Here is a 26,831-nt window from a genome sequence, read left to right as displayed (position 1 = left end):
GGACTGTTGCCTACATACCAGCTCTGATTGCCGTGCCAGTACTGCTGCTTGTGGCCGGCAAGGATGCTTCACTCGAGAGTGCCGAAGCAGTGAGTAGAGTTGGGGGTACTAAGTGGGCGTGTTGTGCTAGACGCGTTGTGCAAAGTGATGCGAGTACAGGAGTGCGGAAAACAGGGGGCGGAACCTGCGCTAATCCAAGATCCTAGTGGACCTCCATGCAGTCGCTTGGAGGTCGGCATTTAGTATTAGTTATAAACTGCATTGCATTGTGTAACCCCTAGCCGCAAATTCCGAACACTCGCTCGTAACCAACAGTTGTCGCAAATACTCTGCCCTCTATAAGTTGCCTTTTTCCACTCAAGACCAATCTCCTTCATCCTCGATAGGCTCATCTCTGGCCGAAGCTTCAAGAAGCTCCTTGACAGTCCAAGGGGTGTATCTATGTCCGGGTACAGTGTTCTTATGCTCAAATGGTGCTCCTACTAGAAGATGCTGTGCGCAGCTCGCGTAGGCGTCGTACGCGTACTGCTCTGGGTCGTGATAGATGACCCAATCCCCGACCATCTTGCCTATAACCTGTGGGTTCTTTGCAACGACACCCCAATCTGTGTTGTGGAAGACCTCTCGATTTTTGAATCCCATTTTCTGGGCCGACGAGACTCGTTCAAACCTGGCTCAGTATTTCAGATCAACTTGGAGACTTTCAAAGACGCGCGAAGGCGAGAGAGGCCAAACGGTCGCAGACGTACCTTAGATGGTTGTGCACCTTTGTAGCCATACACACATTGTCCTTGCCCGCTATCTGTAGGCAAGCAGCTAGAGAGAATGCGTCCTCCATAGCCATAGTTCCACCACTAGCAGAGGTAGGTAGAAATGAATGTGCGGCGTCTCCAATCTGCACAACTCGGCCAATAGGCGATGCCCAATGCGGTTCCGGATCGCGCCACATCAATTTCCAGTCCAGAACAGTGTGGTTAGGTGTCGCTTTGATAAGCTCTGTGACATACGGCTCCCAGCCCTGGGTCACTTCCAGAGGTCTGGCGATCGAGGTCGCTTTAGCCCAGTTTTCTTCGGCTTCGTCGCTGTCCTCCTAAACTCAGTATTAGAATGTGCCTCGACTCAGCATATAGGATGACTTTACTCTGCATGTCAACATCCAGCACATTACGTCTCCAGACAGGTTGGAAACCATATGTGCGCCAGGACCGGCGTGTAACAACGTATGATCGCCAATTCCTTCAAATGCTTTGGCGATAACTGGATTCTTCAGCGCAGGGGCTGCGGGAAATGTAATCCTATACAAGACGAACCCCGAGCTTATGGGGGCAGTCTTCTTGCCAACGACGAGCGACGATGACTTCGAGCCGACTCCGTCGGCAGCCACTATGACATCTGCCGTTATTTCGCGACCGTCCTGCAGTACTACTCCGCCATGATCTTCAGTTTCGAAAAAACCTACAGCCGTTGCAGCGAACTCAATTGGAATGCCGAGCAGCGCGGCATACTCATGGAGCACGAGGTGAAGTTCCGATCGATAGATGGCCAGGGATGGATTGTTCGCATCCCCAAGATTGAAAGTTTCCACCTTTTCTCCGTTAGATTTCTTGATGGTGAGCAAAGGAGGAAGTGCCCTCTTCCTCGCGAGGTCCATGAAGCCCGGCCATTTCTTTGGTGTGTGTAGGGCCGAGGCTGCGATGCTGATCACTTCGCCTATTACAAACATGTTAATGCAATTGAAAGAATGTGTTTATCTTGCTTACCAGCACTCTCCTTGGGGATTCGACGTTCCACGACGCGTACATGGTGACCCTTGCGATACGCCTCGATGGCAAAACTCAGGCCTGAGATACCAGCGCCAACCACCAGGATAGAAATCCCGGTTTCTTGATCTCGTTCCATCTTCAAGGCTGAAATTGCAACCATCTTGATTACTTCAAATGGATATCTGCGAATGTTAACTCAGTTGATGATGGTTTATTGTGATTTTGGGTGTTCCATTCCTATTTAAACTATCGAGGTATTTAAGACCCCACATATAGCAGTCTATACCTTGAGCATTCTAATGTACCGAAAGCACGCCCGACATACGCCCAGGAGACTCCTTCTGTGTAGCCATCTCGGCGTAGTAAATCCTATAGAGTATCGATTTAATATAGCTCATCATCAAACTCCTTCAACATCAGATGTGCCGAAATCTTTTCAGTCTTCTTCTTCTAATAGTTTTTCTTCTGATACAGAGTAGTTATTCTTCAACAACCTATCTTGCACGATAAGTGACTCTGGAAACCACCGAGATGGCCGTCGAACGCACAGTCCACGATGGATAGATTGATCCGTGTGTCGGGGATCTCGGGTGCACGGAATTCAACGCGAAGGGCAGGTTAGAAGCCATGAACCTCTGCCAGACTCTGCTGGATGCGTCTTTTGCCGTTTCGGGCGGTGAGCGCATTGACCTTTCTTCTTCACAATAGATGTATACCACCGACTGATCTTGGACAAGCAGATCAGTCCTGCGAGACCCACATCGCGATCCATGTTCTTCGGCCCTTTATAATACGCAAAGACCATCGCTGTCCAGAAGGCCCTAGAGTTTGTCCCCCTTGTTATGGCCTGGGATGCATTGGCGTTCACAGACAACCTCCTTACGCAACAATTGTTCATTGTTGTTGGAGTAGAGTTAGCAAATAAAGAGCATGCTAACATGCTCTTTAAACTTCTTAATGGCAAGATGCCTATCACATTGACTTTTACAATAAGGAGGAGTATGATAAACTAAGCATTCACGAGCTAACACTGTGTCGGGTTAGGATTGTGTTCTGAGGGTAATAGCATTGATCCTTGCGGGACCATAAAACCCATTGTATCAACTATCTCTGTCGCATTCACAGCCGCCCACTGATGTCTTGCCATGCCTAACTGTTCTCTACTGATCTGGTAAATCCCTGGTATTTGGCTTCACAAGCACTACAGGCATAGCCCCGTTACATAATGCTCTGACTTCCGTACTCTGTACCTCCAAGTCCGTGACCAAACAGTGGCACCGCAAGGAAGTTCGGTAGATTTTGTGGCCGTAGTGCACAGGCATATCCAATCGCAGATTATTCACGCTGCATTCGTGCATCGGTCCCTGATAGGTGTCTCGTAGAAGTATTGGCGATCAGCTTACAATGCAGCTACTGAACGGATGTATTTTGCGTCCGTGACGCTAATGCAACAATTTCCTGACTAATTAAGCTTACGAACTTTGTGCAAGATGATTGAAAGACTACTGCAAATGCATACGGATCTTTTTTGCTTCCGTTCCACTCATGTAGCATTTTCCGGATTAAGCTTACAAGCGCAGGCCATGACTGAAAGACTCTGTGCATGCAATCACGTGTCCGATGTTCGAAGTATATATCAGGGAATGTGTCCTGTAAATAAACCAGGCATACCATAACTTCTTTACAGCTTAACCCAGCAGAACTGTCTTCTACTCTCAAATCATCCCCCTCTGTCTTCATAATGAGCACCGTTAAAAACGTCGTACTCATTGGCGTAGGTTTCTATGGCAATAAGACATTCGTCCAACGCTTTACTGACTTCTGTCTGTAGAAGGGCTTACTTGGCTCTAGAGCACTCCTGCTCTTGTCGATGCTGGTTTCAAGGTGACTCTTCTTGGTAGATCGGAGAAGAATAAGGAGGGTCTTCCAGCCGGGGTCAGTTTCGGAGTTGTCGACTACAACTCTATCGACAGCCTCGAAGCTGCTTTCCGTGGGCAGGATGCTGTAGTGTCAACTGTCGGTATAGAAGCTGTTTCCGGTCAGAAGTGGATCATCGATGCTGCCATCAAGGCCGGAGTCAAGCGCTTTGTTCCCTCTGACTTCGGAAGCTTGACTACGGACCCGAATGCCGCCCACTTGCCCCAGCATCTAGCTATGGTTGACATACAAAACTACATCAAGGCCAAAGCCAGTGCTGGCTTGATCGAATACACCATCATCTCTATGGGAGCTTTCACCGAGTTTCTAGCGTCCGATATCCTCATCGACTGGCAACACAAACGTGCAGAGATATGGGGCGACGGTCACGCTCGTATTAGCACCACGAGCTTGTCTGCAACTGGCAAGGCTATTGCTGGTGCCTTGAAGAACCTAGAGGCGACAAAGAACCGCAACATCTTCGTCCACGAGTTCGCAGTGTCGCAGCGACAATACTTGGATATGGCCAAAAAGTACGCAAAGCCAGAGACGAAGTGGTCTGTGACCAAAGTCGAGGATTCAGAGGCTGAACTGGAGAAGAGGATAGCCGTGTTCAAGGAAAAGGGTGACAGGGAGAGCATTTACCCTCTCTTGATAGGTTCGTTTCTGAGTGGGAAGTACAATTCACACTACAAGCATACCGACAACTCACTTGTCGGATTGGAAGAGCTTAGTGAAGCTGAGTTTGAGGCCAAGGTAGCGAATGCATGCAGCTAAATCTATAGAAAACAATCCACTATAGTACCGGGCATAAGTTTTGTGGATCGAGAACCAGAACAAGGGGACTCGGTTGTTACATTCAGGCCAACTGAGCTCCAACTTATCGTAGTCAACAATCAAGGCTCAGTACTTTGTGTGACCACCCTGAACTGCCTCTGCCTGCCATCTCTGTCTGCCAGTGGTCTCTCATTGTACTCATGGCCGAATGCCTCTCACTTAGCTTGAGAGTTACTTATGTAGTCAAACTTGGGATGAAGCTCATGGAGCTTCTTTTCAAGGGCCCACCAAGGGTGCTCAATCGGGTTAAGGTCTGGAGAATGTGGTGGCTAGTTGACAGTAGCAACCCCATGAACCACCAATCATTCTGTGCAGGCACGCGCAGTGTGGACAAGGGCGTTGTCCTGCATAAACCACTCGCCTGGTCTGTAATAAGGTAACATCCCTTCTTCCAATGCTAATAGGTAACTTCAAGCCGTATACCCACGCCGTGCAGCTGCCCCATTCCTAGTCATGATAACCAGAGGAGTACGCCAATCTTGAGCCCCTGGTCAACGAAATCGATCCCCACACATGTGAGCAGATTGGCGAGCAGTATTCACCTCCTCCACCATATCGTGAGATTGTTTCTCGTCTGCTAATCGCCATACCTAGGTGGTGTTGTAGCCAGACCCACGTGCTTCGCTGCACCCGTCGCTGGACCTAAGCACGCGCCTGCCCCAGTTGAAGCCATTGCCAAGCGTGAGCAAGAATCAGACAAACTTTAGCTCTATGCCTACTGGTTTTCGGTCTACGCTTCGCTCTAAACTTGCGTAGGCATGCTTTCCCTTAAGCTCGCGTAGGCCTTCGCTGGCCATGGCGCGTTGTTAGGCTTGGCCTTGTCGACCGGGTGTCGCCATGACGTCTTAGGGACAGTGGGAGCTACTTCTAAGTATTGGCTAGTCGAAAGCCGTCTTGAGCATTTTACGTGCGTTGAACCACGTTGATTTCGCCGGACTAATAACAAGCTTTCTTACGACGAAGCAACAAGTTACCTAAAGTGTAGAGAGAAGATTGAATGTACAAGACTTTAGAGACTCAGGTACAAATACACCGTAGACTCCATCTGTTAGATCAGGCTCAATTATGTCACAAAGTACCAATGATGCTTCAACACGCAATATAGAGATGTTACTCAAGAGTCCCTGCGCAAGATACAAGAAGTCGCTGACTCGTAGCAACTTTAGACGTACTGACTGGAAGAGCGAGTAAGTGGGAGATGTCTTTCAGTATCTTGAAATAGAGTGCAATACTTACCTCGAGCTGTGCCCGTGTCGCATCATCGGGCATTACTTGTCCTAGAACCAAATTCTGCTCGCTGGCCTTGTGAGCATCGACAGCACATACTGCGGTCTGGTGGAGCCTCAAGCATCCGTCTAGCAGCTTTTGAACATCATTCCCATCTCCTTGAAGTCGTTCCAAGAACTGTATGACTTCCCCTATGGTCCCCACATCTGACTCCGCTAGATGTGCAGCAGGATCTGCGAGGATCGTAGACAACAATATTAGGGCTGCCGAGACAGGGTAGCACAGAATACCCCTTCGTAGGTAATTAGCAGATGATTTGGAAAAGAGAGAAACATCTATACCAGAGATTCGAGAACGGCTGAAGTGGCAATTGGCGCAGCACGCCAATAGTTGCACGAGCCGTGGCCGCGCACATAGCCCTGGCAAGTTTTCCACTTAGATAGTTTTGGTTGGCTTCTAGATTGGTGTCTCTGGCCGAGTCGGAACAATCAGGTTCCAAGATACGGGCTACAGCCATGTGGACTCTGGCCAAGGAGCTGTAGTACGTGAAATGCAAGAAGGCGAGGAGCATGTCAAGTGGGTTTTCACAGGATACTCCTCCCGGCTGCATCTGTTCAGGGAGGCTATTCTTCCACGTCTGGAGCTCTTGGTGCATCGCTGCAACGTCGTCGAGGAGATCGATACTCCTCTTTTGCATAAACTTGTCCGACATCAACAGCGTATGTATCTTCGACTGGATAACAGCAAGTCTCACCCTCTGTTGGGAAATCCCGTTTGAACTTTGCCCGTCAAGACTTGTACGGTCGCAATAGCCGTCGATCTGCTCGCCTTTGCGCAATTCTGCGTGTACATCGCCATTTTGTAACAGCGAGGGCAAGCCATATTTGTGCATCATCTCGACATCAAGGATGTAAACTGTCCAGAAGATGTGTCGATACTGCGCCGATTCGACGGGATCTGTAGAAAGATAGTAGCCCCTCCGCTGCATGCCAAGTCCATGTGCTAGGCGAGCCGCGGCTGCTATCAGTTGCGAAGTGGTTCGGGCATCGGCCGAAGCCAGCATAAACATGGCCATCGCCAGCAGCGCTTCACAGGCCGATAGTTCGGCTGCCTGAACTACGAGCTCTGGAAGCACAGCAAACGAATTCTTGAAATACGTCCAGGCAGTTGGAAATATACCCTGGAATGAATTGCAGGTCGTGCTTTGCAGCATGGCGCTGGCCAAGAACGAATTAACAACGGCCCATCTAGAGGGGTCGTCTACACAGTTGCCAGAGCCGGCTGTATATTGCTGATTGAGCAAGCTCAGTAACGACTTTGCTGTAAAAAGTGTCCTGTGGAGCTGAGATTGCTCCACTAATAGCTGTACCAGTTCTGCTGTAAGGTGCTTGGCAGGAAGAGGCGTCATCATTCTCCTGTGGACATGACTGCCATCCATATCAGCTTGAACTTGTTGGACCGGCACAACCAAATTTGCGCAGTTCAAGGTTCCGGACAGGACAGGGGTATTGTCACTTCTAGTCCGGCCCCTAGAATCCGAAAGGTTGTTCGTCACGGAAGCGATGGCGTCGTGACCTGCGCACTATCTTTAGGACAATACAAGTCTTGTGAAATTGTTTGGGTGCTCACCCTGCGACCTCCCTAGAGAGTTCCTGCCACTATGAGGCTCATCATGTCCATTCGCTTCATCTTCGGAGACAAGCAGCTGCGGAGGCTGTTTACGTAAACGACCCTCGATTCTCTTAAGCCGGTCCTCGAGAATCTGCACGTGTTCCTTCCTGCAAAAAGTAAGTGCGCTGCATTTGTAATCCTGACCGTCCACTGCTTACTTCTTCCCTGGTCCTCGACGTCTCCGCTCCGTGTAGACACAGGTCAAGTTTAGTCTCGCGCATAGGTCGCAGGAAGGCATTGCCCCACTGCACCGCTGCTTCCGTTTCTGACAGTGCAAGCATGCCTAGAGTGTATGGTTGTATGAGCGTCCCGATATCCTGGAAGCAGTATAGAGAGAAGCACTTGCCATGAAGGTCCGTTTGCAATTGCTCCTGTCAGCCATAGAAGCAACATCTAGATTGTCTTCCCCCACTCTGCCGTTAATAACGCAAGGATCGTCGAGAATGTGATTGCGAGATGCGTCACTTTCGACAAATTTGTCAATGATACCTTAAACATTGGCCTGATACATACCAATAGTATATGCTGTAGTTTAGCAGCCAGTGCGCTGTGTTTTGCCTCCGCCCAAATTCTGCTGCTTATGTAGATCAATGTCGGGCATTACATATCCGTCACATTACATACGCAAGGCTAAGGGCGGAAGTAATTTGCATCCGAGCCTAACGTCAACTAGTGCACACAAGCGAGTGGACTACGGCAATATTTACCGTGTCCGTACGCGTGATACACAGATTCGCCGAACCACCAAAACACCTCTACCATCTCAGCACTACTACAACACAACGCGATAGGCTTAGAAGAAACCCTCACAGTGGTAATACTTTCACATCTGAAAATGCATTTGATTATAATAGTCCATGGTCTAAATGGGAGGATGCATGCTGTTTTGCGGTCAACGTCGACGCGCACAGGTCAGGGTTATTCTCCATCGCCTACAGGCTGGACCAACAACGATATAGGCCTTGCATGGCTTCAACAGGTTTTGATCGTGCCGCCAAGACCAAGGCATAGAGACAGTGGCGCCTCCTAAGCCTTGACGGCTAGCGACGATGGACTTCATCGATCACTGTGATCAACTGGCCGCAGACTGTTGGCACTGAAACTTTCTGCTACTCACGATAGATTCGACAACGAGGTGCTTAAGTACTGCAGGCCAAGCGTTGTAATGACATGAACTATAATAGTGATCGCGACGACCCTAACCCTGAGATGTTAGCATCCAGCCTGAAACAACTTTATAATCCGGCGCAAAAAGGCCAAGCGGACACAAATTGTATCCGCTTTGATTATTGTGACGAGAACAGAACACCACAACATAACTAAGCAACAGTTGCCAAGGGATGTAATATTCGAATGTAATACGCATGCTGTCTAACCAAGCTGTAGTTGGGCCATTCATCACTAGTTGCGGACGTAGATTCTCGGGCAAACTCAATATCAATTGCAGAAGGTAATTTCAAACCCAATAAGATTATATAAAAGGAAACGCTCCCTTAGCACTGGTTTATGCTCTACTACCAACTCTACCAGTGTTATTTATAATGTACACGCAACTCAAATCGTTCTTTGTAGTCTCTACGACTCTGATCTCTCTTACTGCTTGCGCCCTGAATGAAAAGGGTTCTAATAGTCGCAACTCCAAATGTCCACAGTTTAGCGGTAACTTTACAATCTCAGCCTATCAGTTATACCCAGAAAATGCGGACTTCGACTTTAACTCATGTGTCTTGTATACAGGGTGTGTTCATCAAATTCGAACTCAATTAGCATCAAACACATGTTTGTAAGCTAACATAGACTCTAGAAACCTCTGGAACGCCTCTGTCGGAATCTATGATCCCTATACAACCGCCTATGAATCTATCGAGTTTGAAAATATCACCGGCAATCCTGATTTCTTTATCGGAGGGGTGAAAATGAATCACCGTACGAATCTGCTGTCCGTTACCGCCTACGCCAACAAAGCTTTCGGCACTGAAGGACAAGACCTGTCTGGAACCAATTATGTTATGCAGTGGAATCCGTCTACACGTCAGCTACACTACAAGCATAATCTCACCGCCACTACACAGGGCCGGTTTAGCGGCCTCCAAGATGTCGCGCATGATCCAGCGAACAATGTGTATGTCATTGGCACATACCCAAGCAGCATCGTGAGAGTCGACCCGAAAGGGAAAAAGGCGCAGACCTGGTATCTGGAAGATAGACTGGACAAAGTGATTGCTGGTTATTCTGGAGTGGCCACCAAAGACTGGACTCTTATAGCAAACGACGAAGCAACAGGTAGTCTATACCGTTTCGACATGCGTGCCAAGAAGGGAATTCCAGTTCGGATCGAGGTCACTCCTCCTCACGAAATTGGCCTGACGGATGGTATCCAACTACCTCCGAAATACAATGGCACTGTTCTTGTAGTCGCAGAGCGCACATTGGGTGCCTCCGTGTACAGAAGTCGCAAAAGAGATTGGAAGAAAGCGGAGTACCTCGGGATCGTGCCTTGGTTCAGCACAGATAGAAACGTCACAAAGGCTTTGCAGGTTGGGGATGCCGTGTTCTTCAATCTAACACCCTTTGGGGATACAGGGATTGGTGGGCCTAGGTCTGCTGGAAATCGCACTGACTTTTTCTACATGGATATTACGGGGGAAATTGATGCTCTATTAAGGAGATAAAGTTGTAGAATTAACAAAGTTGGGTATAGAGTTTAGTCCTTTGTTCACATAATACTCAGTGTGCTCTCGATCTCTGTACACTCTTAAGAGAGCGTAAGATAAGAAGAGAGTATATTATGCTCGCCCTGCTTCTTCACTAACAGAAGATTAAGAGAGTAGTATCAACGTACCTCACGGGCAAATTGCTTACCCGGGCGCGCTGCTCACTTTGCACCGAACTTCATACAAGTTGTAAGGTGTGATGCCTCAATGTAACAACGCTGGAAAGCTCTCAAACGAGACAGTTATACAGCTTGCAGTCCAGGCTATCCAATACGATGCAACGCTACCACAACGACATGCTTCTGTCATCTACCATATATATGTAGAATACTTCGACTGAAGCTAGTGCCAGGACTGAACAGCTATGCAACCTTGTTTGTATTCTAGAGACGCCCACATGAGCTCTTTCAGCCAGCTTTTCGTTCTTGCGTCTCTCGACTGCAAGCTCATGCTTCAATGTCCGGATCTGGCGCATCAAGTCGAGGCGCTCCCTTCGGTAGTTCTGCTGCATGCTGACGACGGTTGTGTTCCGTGCGAACAGGCGCTGGCCGACAGCCGCTGGCGAACAGCGTGGAAAGTAAGGCACACCTGCTTGTCTGTAGCTCGCTGTCGTCAAGCTACTAAGGCGCAGCTTGAGGGCTGCAACAACGCCAATAATAGCATTGTTCAACAATGCAAGCATCACCTCGATCAGCTTCTTCATCAATCTCGCAAGCATGGGCGAAGCAGTACGCGCCGTGGGCACTAGCCATCATCTTCTTCGTCTGCCTCGTTCTGATGTCGATTTCAGGATGGGGTTTCAAGGGCACACTGAGCGACGACCTCTACTTTTTCAAAGTCAAATTCACCGAACTCGATATGATGGCGTCCGACCTACCAAACGACGACTTGACAGCCGCACTCAAGTACTCCGCCGAAAGCAGCAAGCTCGCACGGGTCTATGAAGTCCACCTTTACAACTTCTGCCAGCGCAACCACGCCGAGCGGGTTGTCACTTATTGCCCACCAAGGGTGGGGGATTACCATTTCGATCCCATCATTATTCGGAGTCTGATCATGCCCATGAGCGCAGGCGCTGAATAACACAGTCCCACGACAAAGGAGGATAAGAACAAGCTTCTGGGTGAGGCGGCGCAAAAAGCGCTAGATGCATAGCGCGGACGGGCGCTTCCGATGTTCATTTTCTACCAGGTCTCGTTTTGGGCTACTCTAGTGACTATCTTATCTGGTATGCTTGCCGTGTACAGCCGTTTCGGGAGTTTCCTGACTTAGATTCTCAGCATCGTACGTCTCAAGTCTCTTTCCTGCAACACACTCGACGTTGACGATCGTGATACAGATCTCTTCGGTCTCCACCGTCGCCGCTGTGCTCATCAGCACAGCAACCTTCTCCGCTTTCGTCAGAGCGATGAACGAGATCCTTCAGCACTACCGTGTTTATCTGACCGTGGGCACGCATGAACTTGTGATTGCTTGGCTCGCTGTGCTGTGCGGCTGGGCCAGCACATCCTTCTGGCTGTTCAGCGCCTGCAGCTGCCCCAGCCGCAATGATCCACATCATCGTTCGAACAAAGGCGGACTATGGTCCTCACCGCCAAGTAACTACGGCCGCCGCAGTCGTGTGCTCGTGGAAAAGACTGGCGGTTTGTATGAGGGTGTCTTAAATCCTTTCTTGGCGGAGGACAAGGATCCGTTGGTGACGGAGTACAAAGGTCCTGCGAGTGGTAAGTTCGAGCCATATATGCATCGCAACAGCGAGTAAGGTAAGCGGCAGAAAGGGCGGAGGAAGCTTTCTTGGACCCTGCGGCTGTCTGGGCGCATGTTGTGTAACTGTGTTATATACGGAGCTCCTCGAGCTACATTGAGACTGAACAACGCCCACCGGACGTTGTTGAATACCATCATGGACGCAATGAATGATCGAGCCAAGATTCTTAGAAAAGTAGAAGATTGCCCATACTATTGAGGTTACCCGCTGGGGGGAATACAAAGCCGGGCTCAATGATTTACAAACACTTTGTTATAACCTTCCATAATCTGCGTTAGTCTAGCTAGAAAGATGATACAGAGGGATAGCTTCGGTTTTCATAGCATTTAGGGATTCATCCATCAGTACAATTTTGTCCGTAGCACATGTCATTTCGCTGACGCACATATCCATGAACAGGTAGATGGGTAGACTCCTTCATGACGCACACAAAACGTCACTTCGGCATCCAAAATAAATTTTCGAACAGTTCCCTCTCCGGATTGCCGTGCTGATTGAACTCCGGCGTGAAGAAGGCCGCATTCCCATCCGTGTGAAGCAGATCAAAATCGAAAGGATACATGTCCATGGAAGTATCATCTGACATACCAGTCACCGCCGGGTCATGGATGCTTGGTCCAGCATGTAGGCCGAGTTCTCGGGTCTGCGGCCTCGCTCGTTGTTCGACACCACCATGTTGTGTCCACTGTGCGGTGCGGGAACGTGACAAACCTCCTAGTCTGGAGTACCAATTGACAAACCCTTCATAACCACCTTCTTCTACTAGGTCTTCTGCTGCTGCGACTTTTGGTCCGGTAGTTGTCGGATCGAATACGTGAAGTCGATGCAATGCCGATTCCAGCGTCTCCAGCAAATGAACTTCTGACCGAGCGGAATCTCCCACAGAAGCCATCTCTCTAATTGCATCCAGACCTCTTTGCAAAGTGCTCGCAAACTCGTTCGTACGATAGCAGACACTGTAGGCGATCAAGACCAGTAGTGACGCCCGGCAAGAGCTGTATTCAGTGTAGGATGACTTTGCAAGGCCAAGGCCGCCAGTTTGCAGATCGTGGCAGACACTGATCACTTCTCTTGCTGCCGCTACACAGTCCTGGACCAGAAAGTCCCATTGCATATGCGACTCCGCTGTCTTTGTTCGTGATGCTTCGGACGCTTGCGGAGAAATGTCATTCGGACGCCTCTGACGATGGGCAAGAATGAAGGGTCGACCAATGAACATGTGCAGCAGACAACATTCCAGCCGAGAATGTATCTCCGCGCGAGACAACGATCGCTCTTCTCGATTTACTGTTGACGGCGATTGGCCATCCCTACAAGGTGGCACCCATGATCCTCGCAGGTTCGTCTTCATGAGCTTGATTCGGCTCAAGATAGTCCCGACTTCAGATCTCTCGCACGTTCGGAGACGCGATCTAGATCACAGTCAATTCGGTTTCTGCTACCTCGGCCCTTTTTGAAAAAGTCTGAGCAAGAACTCACATCTCTTGAAGGAACGCCTCGGCGTGACGTGTCAGATCGATCGACTCTAAAAGTCCGGAAGTATCGAAAGAATCATTGCTTATATTACCACCCTCAACACTTTGCGGAATATCTGCATCGATATCGGAGCGGTTTATGGAAGCCGGACGTCCATGGTAAACTCCAATCTTCCTGATGCAGGCCTATGAGCATGACGACTAGTGTAGGGACTGAATGCCAAAACTCACCTTTCCATACAATAGGCTGTCCACCAAATGCGACGTCTAAATTCTTTGTTCTTGGCATCAATGGCACTACGAGAGACCTTGCGATGCATGCCGTTTTGTATAGCAACTTTGACGGCCAGGTTCAAGTAGATGTAACTCAAACCAGAGGCATCAATGGGTAGACAGTATAGGCCAAGGAGGAGGAAGACCTGGACACTCAGGAGCGAGCCAGAATGAATGACTTCCGATAAGAGCTTCGCTACCTGACGATAGAATGATGTTCCAATGTCAAGCTCCCAGCTGTTCGGTGCCTCGGAACTTGACGAAACACTAGAGATGCGTCTACTGTTCTTGTCTGGAGATTCCAAATGGACGTATTGGGTTCCGACTGCGAGGACCATCAGTACCAGGCATGACGGGGTAACGTCTTTCGAACGTAGTCCGGCCACGTTTGTGTATATACGGTCCAGAATTCCGTCAAGCCAGCCTCGATCTATATAGTAGTAGAAACTTGTGGAGTGCTTGAAGAAGACATTGATCAGAAACGTAGCTACCGAGCGAGGTGGAAGGATGGCAACGATGTCAGAGATGGAGGTGGAGCCCGGGTCGGCCACTCCGACGCGGATGAAGTCTGGCACTTGGTTGGCATTATCTATGCTCTAGAAGGCAATGTTAGTGAGAACCTACCACAATGCTACGATATGGAAACACTACCAGAACTGAGGATCAGTACATACCGGCACATTAGATCTGGCCATCAAATCATCTATGTTGCGTTTGATGTGCATGGAGAAGTTCCAGTGAGAGAACTCACCAGAGTAGTCTGCATTACGACAAGAAGGATTGTCAGTGACGCCACTGGTGGTGGAGTGGTGAAAAAGAAACTTACGGACTGTAGTGTCATCCACCGAGTCAATAGTGCAATTTTCATCTTCAATGCCTGAACTTTCAGACGGTTGCGCATTTATAGACAGATCTAGCAACTCTGCCGCTGGCTCGCTCCGGTCATTCTGCGTAGACAGGGTATCGCACGTACGTCGCAGAGACTCGATGTCGAGAGCGAGATCGGGGAAGTGGTGCTTAAGGATGAACCCCATACATCTCAGTCGGTCCATCAAATCCTTTACTGAGCCAGCAGAGTCGGGTGCTCGCTTATCAGTTGTGGCAGGCTGACGATTGAATTCACATGGACGGCGTAGATGGTGACAACGTCTACAGGGCATACCACCCTCGCATTTTTCTTTCAGACGGCGACATTCTACACAACTGCGCGACAGGTGTCAGTCGAGATCATGTCTAGTATACATGGCAGGACACAGCGTCTTACGCGCGGATCGCTCGCTGTCGCTCTTCCGCAGCCAAATGACGCCGTTTGGCGGGCCTTGCGTGCTCAACGTCCATGACACAATGGGCAGGAGCTGGTCGGGGCTGGCGGGGTCATCGATGAACTGTCTGGTGGATGGTCTGAAGATGTGGGGACAAGCCGGCGCGGTTCACGCACAGCGACCGGCCCGGTCAACCAGCACGTGACTGTGACTGAAGAAGCACCGACATATCGTATAGCACTACCTTACAATCTCGTGCAGTTGCTATGGATAAGACCTGATTTCCTCCATCGTGAATACATACACAATTACACATACACACGCCATCCTTGTTGAAGAAGTACTCATGCAGGACGGTCGTCCTGATCTCAAAGCTGGGGCGAGTCTGCTAGATGCTAACTCTGATGGGACTAGCGGATCTTAGCGCACGAAGCTGATTTATCTATCACCGGCGTAGCTCCGCTACATCTCATTGCTACGAAACAAATGCCCTGTGAACGGTCAGTGGGCGCGGGTGATGTTCTCGCGGACTTTGTTGGATGGTGATAGCCCCGAGACCTCATAGCCTGCTGATTAACACCTTTGGCGTACAGACCGACCCAGACAGCGGCACTCCCTTCACTACCTGTCCCGCGACCGATGTGTCCGACGTTGATGGTTGTGTTGAGTCGTCGCAAGCTGCCTTCGAGATATCCCGCGAAATGCATCCTCGCCAACGAGCAAAGCGACTTCTTACCTGGCACCATCACTTCGAAGAGAACAAGCGGGACATTGCGAAGATCGTCGTATGTGAGTCTGGCAAGCCCTTGGCTGAAGCTGTAGGAGAGCTTGAGCACCTTGGTTCGGGTTTCACATGGTAGATTGTCGGAGAAGCAGAGGGAATACGAGCCTCCGTGGTACAACTATATGTCTCCAATTGCCGCGTGCTGGTGATCAAACACTATTGCTGTCGCCGTTGCCATCGTCCTTTGGCACTTTCACGTCCGCATTCACGCGCAAAGCGGCTGCTGCACTCGCAGCTGGCAACTCTACGATCGTCAACCCTCAGTCGAGACACCACTCAGCATCATTACCCTGGTCGAACTTGCCCAGCGAGCTGCCCTCGCCGATGGTGTTTTGAACGTCCTGACGACGGACCTGCGAGACGCCCTGTAAGCACAATTTGATACGCAAGATCACTCTTACTGGAAGCACAGCCGTCGGGGCGTCTGATAGCGCGACACCGCAGCTATGTACTGGAGAAGATTACCTTGGTACTTAGTAGCAACTATCCCTTTCTCGTGTTTGGTGACGGCGACTCAATCACCGCTCTCGACGTTCTAATGGTCTTTAGGTGGAGGCCAGCCGACCAAGTATGCAGACAAGCCAATGGCACCTACGTGCAGAATGGTGTCCTCGAAAAGCTCGAGGAAATGCTCCTTTATGCTGTATCGAAGATCCGTGTTGGCCACGGCTCACAATCGGGTACCACCATGGGCCGTCGACCATGTCACGGGGCATTGAGAAGCTGGAGGGGCTCATGAAGGACGCTTGTAGCAAGGGCGCGTCTTCAAGACTGGCGGTCGACCGCCCCCAGCTCTCCCCAAGGGGAACTTCTTCGAATCCACTGTCATCTCGGTGATCACAAGCGACATTCTTGCTTTCAAAGAGGAAATCTTCGGTCCATTGCTTTGCTTTTATTGCTTCAAAACTGAGGACGAAGCAGTCAATAATGCCAACGCGACATCGATGGATCGTGCGTCCTATTTCTAGACAAGAGACGTGAATAGGACTTGGTGTCTGCCAGAACGTCTGGTGACTTGCGTGATCAGCCAGAACTCAGGGTCATGCATATATGATATTCCTTCTTACCCTAACGGCAGATGGTTTGATTCATACGCTCCTTTTGAATCATTGCGACTTCTCTACAATCTGTCGTGCCATCTCCTCCAGGCCCCCGGCCACAATCTCCAACTTCGCATCACTAAAAACATCAAGACAAGCCTCTTTCTCATACACCGAACTCCACGCGCCGCGGAACCCAACCTTTGTCGCCGCAGCAACATCCCACATGTGCGCCGCCGCAAACCACTTCACATCGTCCTTCCCCAGTCGCTTCCACACGGTTTCGTACGCGGACAAAGCCGGTTTCGCCACGCCACCTACATCACAGCTGATGAAGTTCTCCAGCGGCATGTCCACGTTCGCACGCTCAAAGTAGCCTCGCACGCGCTGCACGTCGCCGGTCGTAAAACACCAGACCGTAAACCCATTGTCGCGCAGCAATTGGAAAGTCTCGCGACATCCTGGTCGCAGCTCCAGCGCTCCGTAGCCCTCAATGCATTTCTCGCGCTCCTCGTCGGTAGCCAGCGCCCGCGGATCCGCAACGCCGGACAGGCTTAGCGTGCGGTAGAACAGCCCCCGTAAAACCTCTTTGTAGGGCTTGTAACTGCCGGAAATAGACAGAAATGTGAATTCTAACTCTGCGGCTGTTTGCCAGGTAAAGCCAAAGTGTTGGGGGGTTATTGTGTGTTGGCGCAGTCTTGCGCCGAGGACTGAGTCGAGGCATGAGTAATACGCGTCGAATGAGACACAGGTGCCGACGACGTCGAAGACAACATGTTTCTGAGGTTGAGGCATTGTGGTCGTGTGGTGGATGGGGATGCGGAACTGTTGATCTTGAGTGTTAATCTTGTTTACCTACTTTAGTGGTTATCATCCGTCGGTAATCGTAAGAGGAGCCCCGCTTGGACCACCACCGTTGTCTGTGGACCGGGCCGGTCGCCGGAGACGCTTATCTCATGATCCTCAACATCGCGAGTCCGCTATCCGGCCGATGTAGTCATGGCACGATATCTTTCTGCACATATCCTGCTGAAAACATCGCTAGGAGAACGTAGCCTTCCCCAAGTATCCCGTTGAGTCCTTGCGTTCCAACGTGTCCCACAATGGTCTTGCCAAAAGCCAACCCCACCAAATCCTTCTGGATCGAGGCTGCTGAATCGCCACTGCGGAACTTTCGTTCCAGCGAATATTTACCAGAGGAGACAGATGTAGTAATTGTTGGCAGTGGTTATGCAGGTGCAGCAACTGCTTATTGGATCCACAAAGTTCGCACCAAGATCACTCTGACCAATCAGCGCACAGATTCTGACATAAGCTCAGTATACAGAGAAAGCTTCGAAGCAGCCTACAATAACCCTTCTAGAAGCACGAGATATCTGCGGATCTGCTACCGGAAGAAATGGTAATAATCGATGTTTGTGTGTGGAACTAGCTAATTGTGCGCAGGGGGCCAATTGAGACCACATGCTTATTCTCGTTATCCGCCATGGTCGGAAAGATTTGGACCTAATGGCGCGATGGAGCTTATTGCACATGAGATGGCCCATTTACCGGCATTCAAGGACCTGGCTGCTGAAGAGGGTATCACTGAAGAAGTGTGCCTCAAATTCGGCGAGACTTTTGATGCTGCCATGACCGACGAAGCCTGGGCACGACTCAAAGGCGCTTTGGAAGCTATGCGCAAAGACCATGGCGTCGACCATGAAATCGTCAAAGCCTGCAGGATCATTGATGACGCCCAGGAAGCAGAAGAGTTTTCACAGATGAAGGGAGCTCTTGCAGCAATCGTGCACCCTTCGGGGCAAATGTATGTTGTCCGTACTGACAAGCTTGCCTGGAAGATTGTCTGACCAAGACTTAGATATGCATACAAGTTTGTGCATGAACTTCTGCGCATTGTTCTGGAGAAGGGTAATCTTAATTTGCAGGCGCACACACCAGCCTCAAGTATATCCGAGCGGGATGCCAACGGTTGGATCACGGTCAAGACCGGTCGAGGGACTATGCGTACCAGGGCAGTAGTTCATACGACGAACAGATGGGCTTCTCATCTTCTACCAGAATTCGAAAAGCTCATAATGCCCGTCCGAGGAACTGTGGCTGCGATCAAGGCACCCGCAGGGTTTATAAAGCACACGGGTGCTCAGCACTGGGATAATCGCGTGAATGTAAGGATTGATATGGCACGATTCATGGTTTTATGATTGATGATGATTGCAGAACTATCATCTCCAGCTCCCAGCGCCGTATAACACCATCCTCATAGGAGGAGCAAGACAACTCCTCGTCCACAAAGCCGACGACTGCGTTCTGAACGACGAAGAAGACAAGCCCATGACTGGTGTAGCAGAGTTTTTCAAGTCTTGGCCCGCCTCAGATGTCACAGATTGGCCAGGCTCAAGCTGTGCAGAGCTTGGTTTGAAAGACGACCAAGGCGGCTCTTGGACTGGAAGTAAGTCAACTTCCAACTGAAAGTAACAAGTTAATTAAGTGGATCACAGTTGAAACTTCAAGTGCAGATGGTTTTCCATTTGTCGGACCTGTCCCAAACCGTGACGGCCACTTCATCGCCGCGGGCTTCGCTGGACACGGTACGCATCCAATCTTGAGGACTGAACCAGAAGAAAACTGATTTTGATAGGCATGCCTCGAATTTTACTCTCAGCTGATCATGTTGCGCCCCTTGTATTAGAGTCTATCGGCGCCGAGTTCAGCCAACCACTGCTCGCTACCGCATATCCTCCCTTGCCCCAGCCGTTTCGTACTACTCCTGAACGGGTTGCAGCGCTTCAGGGTACAGATTTTGCTGTGATCGTTGACGACTACAGAAGAGGCTGCGCGGAGAGTGCGAAAAAGCCTTTTTGTAACATTTCGAGAGTTAGTTTAAAGGCTTGAGGGGTTGAAGTGTTTCGGCTAGGGTCAGCTGAGGTTGACAAGCGTGGTGCAATGCGTAGATCTCAACGTGATAGCTTGTAGGCAGCGACGCAGCGGTCCTTACACAAGGGCTTATTGTATTCACAGTACTGCTAGAAAAATGAGCAGCTCCTGCTGTGAGGATGGAATGCAATCTTATTGTTGCCTCAACGTCTCAAAGCTCGAACAATCCACCAATGAGAAGCGTACTGGCTTCAGGGAAGGATCTCAGGTCACTATGTGACGGCTAGAGTAGAGCTTTTGTCTGAGATTCTGCCCATCTGAGGCCGTGGGATCTCGAGGTGTTGGTGAGGAGCACTGTGCGCCTGTTTGGAGCTTCCGCTAAGCGTCGACGCCCCGACTAGTCTTTGGGTAAGCCCTGACGCATGTCACAGCAGCTATGACTAGACTTACAGAGCCTGTCTAGACAATGAGTGGGGTAACTTTGATGATCCACGTAAAATGGTTATACATGTTTTGTGCCAACTGAGATTTTAGGCAACTATGCAGGAGCACTTGCATGGTGAAACAACAAAGAGCAAATTGGTAATGACAGATCAAAGTATCAGGACGGTACCGATATCCAAGATCCAGATGATTATCATCATATTCTGAATGACGCAACGCTGGCAATGCACTTATGCCAGCTCGCCATGCTGGTGTTCTTTAGCCGAAAATCCGAAGGCATGATCGACCAGCCCATCAGGACCCAGCACTGTATCGACAAAGTCTTTGCTATCTTCTCCAATTGAGATGCCATGAACAGCAATATCCTATCCATCTCATTGGCTGCGTGAGCAACGATCGATCGCGAGCCGTCGTCCTTCGTGTCATTTCCAAGACAGAGAAGATGAGCTCGTTGCGATCTTTCACTTGTTGCAAACTAGTCATTGTATTATTGTGCCTCCTTTTATATAGCTGGGAATAGGGTTCTGTCGTATAGGTTAAGGTAGTGTGGAAAGCTAGAAAATATGGTGACTGATCAGGTGCGAGAATAGATAATCAGAGTCTTCTGTTGAGGTATTTATCGAACAGGCAGGTACCTATAGTAAATTTAATCACATTCGCCAGTCGCCTTTTAAATTAATCCCTTGCATTTCTACAAAGCTTCTCCATGTTGATCATGTCTTGATCCGCTCAAACAGTGAACCAATTTTCTCAATCAACATTTTGGCTAACCTCTAGTAATATAGTATCATTATCTCATCGTATATATAGTGATAGAGATGTCTAGGCCGAAGTATCGCGTAGCTGTCGCGTATCCCTAAGCTGCTGGAACCGGCCGTTGCTATCTCGAATCTCCAAGCTTGCCATATCTCTTGACACCAGCGCAGGCAGATGCACATCGACGTTCTGAACCATGTCGTCCCACTGCCTTGCACTCTTATTCAGCACAATGCGCAGTTTGTTGTCACCAGCTTGTGGGACACGAACGTCAACAGAGCTCGCGCCCAGCGTGTCCCACGCCGGAAGTCGAGTCAGTCGGAGAACCTCGTCCTTCGTCTCTCGCTTGGAATCATCATCCGAGCTTGACCACTGGCGGATTGTGATCTGGTTGCTTGCATGAACTATGCTCGTGCCGCTGGCGCGGTCGTTAGTAGCGACAGATGTAGTAGGCCGCAGTTGCGTGTGTCGAGACGCGCTTGAAACATGAACAGCTGGGCTGGAAGACTGGGATGTAGTGCTAGAAGGCTTGTTGAACTCTGTTTGTTCCACTACTTGCTTTGTTGACGGGATGATGGAATCAATAGGAATGACTTCCGGGGCAGTTGACGTGCTGGTCTGAATAACGAGATGGTTGCCATCTCGGGAGAAGTGGACGTCCTCTATCGCGTCTTTATTCAAGCTTATCTCTGAAGTCACGTAAACTTCCGAGAGTGTGTTCGACCCTGATTGCAGGTCTCGTCAGCTATACAAGATTCCGATCTTGGACACGAATTGCGAACAGACCTTGAGCAATGTTCCAGAGCATAACACGAGAGGCCAGGCTGACCTTTGGGAAAAAGAAGGCTAGCAGCGAGCCATATGGGTGACAAACTACCTTGGGCTGTGGTGCTTCGCCAATTGGGCAGCAAGCTTCCCTCGCTGTATTCAGGACGCATACCTTCAGCTTTTCTGTTGTATCGATCTTGAACAGAGCGACGTTACTTGGTGCCATGCCATCAATACGGGAGCTCTCTTCGTGATGATCTAGAACCAATAAGTAAGCACCGTGATGTGCAAACGATAGCCAGTGCCTGTAGCGATGTTGGGAGGCAATCGCGGGTCTTCCTTCCGGGGTCCTAGATCGTGCGACGGACTTTGGTAGCATGCGGAATCGTGATAAACCTTCTTTGGACTGGCTTCGTGATATCTGCTCATCTCTAGGCAGCGATTTGGATCGCCTGTGATTTGTGCCTGGCTTCAGCAGGCCGGACATAGATTTTCTGAACCCAAATGTAGCTGTTTCTCGAGTTGTTTGTGGAGCCTCTGACGTATGTAATTCCAGAGCTGGGCCCAACTGAAGCGGAAGTAAGACGGCATGCATCATCGCTTCATTAGGTTGTGTTATTGTAAATGAGTACACCGTCCGGATGATACAGAGCACGCGTATATCGGGGCTGATCGCTGTGGGGAATTGCACTTTCCAGTACGCGTGAGAGAACGATGGGTCATCCTGCCACATCGAACGGTGAACTTGTGAATGAACTTCTTGCGAATCCAACGGTATACAATCATCAGCAATGCATAATGGATCGTCTGCTATTGTCAGCAGATGAGTTTCGTCGAGTATCTGAGCAGCAAGAGGCCATTGGAACCTATATGGCCACGAAGACAGCGTATCAGGTGATTATTTCTGCGTTAATAGCGCTAATATCGATTATAGAGGTGCCCTAGCACTTATTTAGACCTAGCAGTCGTTCTTGTTGCAATGTATAGCGGCAGGAAAACCCACTCGTTCCCTCGAACAGACCGGAGCAAGGAGGCTCATTATAGCGCAACTTCTACTCTTTCTCACACAGCAAAGTCTGTTACCTAATGCGCTCAATAGTTGGTGAGGTAGCGACATCGTAGCTCCTTGCTGTGATTCTGAATTATAATTGGTCATGATATGGCGGTTATTTAAACTAGTCATTGCATGAGCACCAAAGATGTGTGCGCTAGTGCCCACGATACTAGTGACACCCGCACATACTGTGTATCATTCTTAATCTCGTCTTTCGCTTGAGATCGTACAATCGGATTTCGTCCGTTGCTTTCGTGAAGAGTAACTGCCACGGACCACAAGATCACTAAGCTTAATTAGGGCAACATGGGAAATACACTACCTATACGAAGTAGCCAACAAAACGCGCCCTAGAGTCTAGCCGAGATGGGGCTCCTTTGACTACTACGGTGTCATGCATGAGTGTACATAGGTGGAGAATGGTGGCCAGGGCCAATGCGGCTAAAATTTTTACAGCCTTTGATAGGATAGCTCCTGCGCACAGTCAGCACAAGCTTCTCTTCCTATTGGATTGCATAACGTATCAAAAAAACCGTGACTTCGGTCCGTATCTCTGGCTATTGTTCCCCACCTACACTACTTACTGTGTATCGTACAACAGTAGGTCTGTACTGCCTGTACCTTCTGACTAGCGTGTTTCGGTGCTTGGCCAGCAAGCTAACGAGTATAGGTAGGGCCGAACGTATGGAGTCGCTTAAATCGTTCTGGGTATGCAACAGCTACGTACACGTATCAGTGACTATGTCGAACAAGTAAACCTATTAACACGTGCTCTCTGCTAAATGTTCTCTGCGTCTTGTGTGCTCAGCATATCATGATTATGTGCTTAAGGATAGATAAATGCTCATGTGCACATATACACTCAAGTACACGTACAGTTGTACAACGTTAACATCGTACTCCAACGTCGTACAACCGATCACTCCCTCTATCTCGTAACTCGTCCGAGGTAGAAAATCCATACGCAAATGGAGATTCCTTATACAACACATCTCGACCAATAAGATTCTACTTATAGATTCCATAAAATCACCCGAACTGTGCGGGCTTGGGAACCTGACTGAATTGCGACTAAAATCTTCTGCTGAGTCGGACGTAAGGAAACTTTGCGAATCTAGGAGAAGCCGTTGTTGTGACATAATGATGCCGATGGTTGCTACGCAAAAGAAATTCATCGTATACAAAATTTAGGCCTGACGAGCGTAAGCGTGAAGGGCGTTTAGAAGCAGCCGTATGCCAATTAAGACAACTTGTTCACGCAAAAGGCTCGCTCATATTTCATTTGGTACTAGCCAGAGCCTTAAAATACTTGCAGGAGAATCTATCTGACGCACACGAAGCGGACGGTCGCGTGGTCCCTTTACCAAGCACAAGAAATACGATGATCACTGGCTGGCATGAGGATAATTCATCAGGACGCTCATCCTTGAGGCCGCACTAGTGCATTTTCGAGCCAGTTGCTCGTCTAACATGAGGTGTGCTAGGCAGGGGCGCATCACCCACTTGTCGAGATCCCTTGGGTACCACCCTTAATCCCTCGCTTTCGACTTCACTGATTCTCAAGGTTAAATACACACTGAGGCTCTGCAGCAATTCTGCACACCTGTTACAATTTGGGGTTCAGTTTCAGTTTGTTTTTATGCCTTGAACCCACTTGGAGAGTAGGAATCCGAGGGCAATGCCGGACGGACTGTGCGCTGGGGCAACAGCGCAATATCAGCAGTACGGAGCTTTCAATATAGAGCTACGAGTCGGTCCACGATTAATACTGCGCCATCATTGACACGTCATCAATATCTTCAGCCTGTGCCTCTGTTGTGCCTTAAAACACGTTTAATCAATCTAGATATCTATATAAGTCGGGGGACATTATGCAGCAAACGAATACCACACTGGATCTCAAACTATCGGTCAGCATTCAAGGCTTCATTCCAGCCCTACACACCTCCCGAGCTATCTTTTCTTCACCATGCGTTTTTCTTGGATCCCCACCGTCGTACTGTGGTCATCCTTCTTTCGGACGACAGTCGCTCTACCGTCTCCTAGGCCTTCTACAGCGCAGAACGGGCTGCTATTACGTAAAGAGTGGTTGGTAGCCGACCTCGGGAGAGCTGACTTCATCATTGCGCCCGCTGACAACGCGTTCCAGGCGATCCCTCTCTGGGGCTGAGAAGACAGCTTATATCAGTGCCGTCAAGTGTCTCTTAGAAAAGCCACCTGTGACCTCGAAAATCGACCTTCCTGGTGTACAGAACCGCTTTGAGGACTTTCTTGGCGACCACATTCGTCAGGCCGATGCTATGCACTTTGTAGTGAGTACTGAGACAATTTGAAGCCGCTGTGATGTATCACTAACGACTACTCTGAAAGGGCTACTTCTACCCATGGCACCGTCTGTTATTGCGAGCCTATGAACTCGAATTAGCTGCTTGTGGGTATGCAGGGGGTCAGCCTTACTGGGACTGGTCGCTCGATGCCAACTCCTCGGACGACTTTTTCAATTCCCCAATCTTTGACCCCATCACTGGCTTCGGTGGCAACGGTGACTACATTAACGGTACTAAGGAAAATCCTTTGCCTGGCGTAACTTCGACTCTCGGAGATATTCCCGTGGATGTAGAAGATCGAAGTGGGGGAGGGTGCCTCTCAAACGGACCTTTCGCGAATTTATCTATCCACATGGGCCCTGGATTCAACACCTCGTACAATGAGTGGTGCATACGTCGAGATTTTGTGCCCTCAGTTTTCATGGCTGCCGGGCACTCCACAGCAGTGGATGCAGCTATGAGTCATACCACTTTCGGGGCCTTCAGCCAACAATCTGAAGCCACAAATCACGGTGCAGGCCATATTGGAGTTGGTGGACTATATGGGGTCTTGACAGATGTCTGGGCTAGCCGTAAGTGCTTTGCACCTCTGGGATGGAGGGAGAATTTTGCGCTGACTCTTCATATCTAGCTGGAGATCCTCTCTTCTTTCTCCACCATGCGAACATGGATCGACTGTGGTGGTCGTGGCAGCACAAGAATTTGACTGCGAGGCTTACTGACATATCTGGTCCAGTGGTTCCTCACGATTATTCAAATTTAGAAGGGCGAAACGTTACGCTGGATGACGTTGTCTACGTCGGGACAACTGTCAATGTGACAGCTTCTATTCGACAGCTCATGGATATCCGCGGCCCTGCGCTCGGGTACACTTATGCCGATCTATACTAGGAATTTTTTTTCGGACTACAAGATTACACGCCGCATTTGTCGTATCAGCGGTGGCACAGATACGTTAAAACAACCACCCAGAATCCGTCGCCTGGTAGGCAGTAGCTTCCAAGGGTCTTAAATTTCTTCAACCTGGTTCGCGGCTATATTCTTCACATTAAATCACTACTACAGTTAGTGATCTTATTAATAGGTTCAGAATTATATAATTTCAACTGTTGCTAGAATTTAAATAATGTCTGGCTTACTGTTCGAAAGTTCATAGAGACTGCCCAGCTAGTTGGAAGTTGCGCTTCTCGATCCTTGACCACTCTACTCCGCATATCCTGCTTTCTCTGGAGACCTTGAGCTAAAAGGATGTCTGGTATTTGTGTTTCGCGACATTGTGCGCAGTTTGATTCCCGTCGGCCGGCCTAAGTCATCAATAGCGTTGACTCGGACTGTATTTATGTAGCCATTTTTACTGTGTCTTAGCACATGCATTTACTGATTGCCTCATATTTTAGAACGATAATCTCTCTTTTGCTGTTTTGTGTGTGATATGTCTAAGGTTTATAAACTTAGCGGGCAAGTAAACTGTCACGAGCTGGTGCAGGGCTTACTTCGACAGTTGCAGACGAAAATCATTTCGAATCATTTCAGGCGTAACACGCTATCGTACTCGTGAAAGGAGTACGATTGGTGCAAAGTAAGTTTTGTTTACTTATTGATGAAGTGTTGAAATCTTTGTGGGGTATGTTAATCGAGTTTTTCAGGCTTCTTTGAATTCCCAGTTCGCAAAGTCACCAACGATGGATGACCAAGGTCGATAATCCATGCTAGCTCGTAGGAGTCAATCACCATTTCCTCAACCATGTTTGACGAGCAAGACGGGTCATAGTTGTGACCTCACAGACCCTTTTACTTCGTACGTTCCAAAAGAAATCGCGCTTTCACCTTACAGCGTTATGGTATGATTCTTGAAGCGTTGGTAGATTTATTCT

At 49.3% G+C, this 26,831-nt stretch overlaps 11 protein-coding genes across 11 annotated transcripts; 6 read left to right on the top strand and 5 right to left on the bottom strand.

Annotated features, from left to right (window-relative positions):
• Positions 1-276: 276 nt before the first annotated feature.
• C7974DRAFT_422392 (uncharacterized protein) lies at positions 277-1,966 on the bottom strand. Its single transcript, XM_046144333.1, has 4 exons — positions 1,761-1,966; positions 1,142-1,710; positions 750-1,090; positions 277-670 (listed from the first exon to the last, which is right to left on the bottom strand). Exons 1-4 carry the CDS (start codon positions 1,921-1,923, stop codon positions 358-360), a joined length of 1,386 nt encoding a protein of 461 aa, XP_046000924.1. The 5' UTR covers positions 1,924-1,966; the 3' UTR covers positions 277-357.
• Positions 1,967-3,439: 1,473 nt separating this feature from the next.
• On the top strand, positions 3,440-4,470 carry C7974DRAFT_470305 (uncharacterized protein). The gene is made up of 2 exons (XM_046146455.1): positions 3,440-3,537; positions 3,615-4,470. Exons 1-2 carry the CDS (start codon positions 3,505-3,507, stop codon positions 4,455-4,457), a joined length of 876 nt encoding a protein of 291 aa, XP_046000923.1. The 5' UTR covers positions 3,440-3,504; the 3' UTR covers positions 4,458-4,470.
• Positions 4,471-5,435: 965 nt separating this feature from the next.
• C7974DRAFT_389368 (fungal-specific transcription factor domain-containing protein) lies at positions 5,436-8,029 on the bottom strand. Its single transcript, XM_046141358.1, has 6 exons — positions 7,762-8,029; positions 7,574-7,698; positions 7,374-7,522; positions 6,086-7,319; positions 5,754-6,036; positions 5,436-5,692 (listed from the first exon to the last, which is right to left on the bottom strand). The coding sequence occupies exons 1-6, from the start codon at positions 7,795-7,797 to the stop codon at positions 5,492-5,494; spliced, it is 2,028 nt and encodes a 675-aa protein (XP_046000922.1). The 5' UTR covers positions 7,798-8,029; the 3' UTR covers positions 5,436-5,491.
• Positions 8,030-8,936: 907 nt separating this feature from the next.
• C7974DRAFT_422390 (uncharacterized protein) lies at positions 8,937-10,181 on the top strand. The gene is made up of 2 exons (XM_046144332.1): positions 8,937-9,153; positions 9,220-10,181. Exons 1-2 carry the CDS (start codon positions 8,957-8,959, stop codon positions 10,085-10,087), a joined length of 1,065 nt encoding a protein of 354 aa, XP_046000921.1. The 5' UTR covers positions 8,937-8,956; the 3' UTR covers positions 10,088-10,181.
• Positions 10,182-10,801: 620 nt separating this feature from the next.
• On the top strand, positions 10,802-11,891 carry C7974DRAFT_374063 (uncharacterized protein; the record flags this gene model as incomplete). Its single annotated transcript, XM_046140141.1, has 2 exons — positions 10,802-11,140; positions 11,469-11,891. 2 exons carry the CDS (start codon positions 10,802-10,804, stop codon positions 11,889-11,891), a joined length of 762 nt encoding a protein of 253 aa, XP_046000920.1.
• Positions 11,892-12,033: 142 nt separating this feature from the next.
• On the bottom strand, positions 12,034-15,041 carry C7974DRAFT_389364 (fungal-specific transcription factor domain-containing protein). Its single transcript, XM_046141357.1, has 6 exons — positions 14,910-15,041; positions 14,472-14,848; positions 14,320-14,405; positions 13,604-14,241; positions 13,377-13,547; positions 12,034-13,309 (listed from the first exon to the last, which is right to left on the bottom strand). The coding sequence occupies exons 1-6, from the start codon at positions 14,981-14,983 to the stop codon at positions 12,334-12,336; spliced, it is 2,322 nt and encodes a 773-aa protein (XP_046000919.1). The 5' UTR covers positions 14,984-15,041; the 3' UTR covers positions 12,034-12,333.
• A 212-nt stretch (positions 15,042-15,253) lies between these two features.
• On the top strand, positions 15,254-16,659 carry C7974DRAFT_432308 (succinate-semialdehyde dehydrogenase mitochondrial precursor; the record flags this gene model as incomplete). Its single annotated transcript, XM_046144844.1, has 7 exons — positions 15,254-15,286; positions 15,365-15,421; positions 15,501-15,725; positions 15,768-15,836; positions 15,961-16,058; positions 16,136-16,386; positions 16,448-16,659. 7 exons carry the CDS (start codon positions 15,254-15,256, stop codon positions 16,657-16,659), a joined length of 945 nt encoding a protein of 314 aa, XP_046000918.1.
• Positions 16,660-16,662: 3 nt separating this feature from the next.
• On the bottom strand, positions 16,663-17,733 carry C7974DRAFT_140145 (haloacid dehalogenase). The gene has a single exon (XM_046135572.1). The coding sequence runs from the start codon at positions 17,524-17,526 to the stop codon at positions 16,798-16,800; it is 729 nt and encodes a 242-aa protein (XP_046000917.1). The 5' UTR covers positions 17,527-17,733; the 3' UTR covers positions 16,663-16,797.
• A 43-nt stretch (positions 17,734-17,776) lies between these two features.
• Positions 17,777-19,780, top strand: C7974DRAFT_389359 (FAD dependent oxidoreductase-domain-containing protein). Its single transcript, XM_046141356.1, has 7 exons — positions 17,777-17,996; positions 18,052-18,133; positions 18,178-18,538; positions 18,593-18,899; positions 18,952-19,183; positions 19,233-19,322; positions 19,373-19,780. Exons 1-7 carry the CDS (start codon positions 17,835-17,837, stop codon positions 19,624-19,626), a joined length of 1,488 nt encoding a protein of 495 aa, XP_046000916.1. The 5' UTR covers positions 17,777-17,834; the 3' UTR covers positions 19,627-19,780.
• Positions 19,781-20,874: 1,094 nt separating this feature from the next.
• On the bottom strand, positions 20,875-22,005 carry C7974DRAFT_374059 (uncharacterized protein; the record flags this gene model as incomplete). Its single annotated transcript, XM_046140140.1, has 3 exons — positions 20,875-21,533; positions 21,595-21,834; positions 21,870-22,005. The coding sequence occupies 3 exons, from the start codon at positions 22,003-22,005 to the stop codon at positions 20,875-20,877; spliced, it is 1,035 nt and encodes a 344-aa protein (XP_046000915.1).
• Positions 22,006-24,528: 2,523 nt separating this feature from the next.
• Positions 24,529-25,992, top strand: C7974DRAFT_450209 (uncharacterized protein). Its single transcript, XM_046145730.1, has 4 exons — positions 24,529-24,718; positions 24,780-24,942; positions 25,001-25,529; positions 25,589-25,992. The coding sequence occupies exons 1-4, from the start codon at positions 24,600-24,602 to the stop codon at positions 25,846-25,848; spliced, it is 1,071 nt and encodes a 356-aa protein (XP_046000914.1). The 5' UTR covers positions 24,529-24,599; the 3' UTR covers positions 25,849-25,992.
• Positions 25,993-26,831: the final 839 nt, after the last annotated feature.

This window comes from Boeremia exigua (genome assembly GCF_020726555.1).
Source record: "Boeremia exigua strain MPI-SDFR-AT-0100 chromosome Unknown C7974scaffold_3, whole genome shotgun sequence".
NCBI lineage: Eukaryota > Fungi > Ascomycota > Dothideomycetes > Pleosporales > Didymellaceae > Boeremia > Boeremia exigua.
Note: the sequence above shows the minus strand (reverse complement) of the source record. Positions and strands in the feature narration are given on the sequence as shown.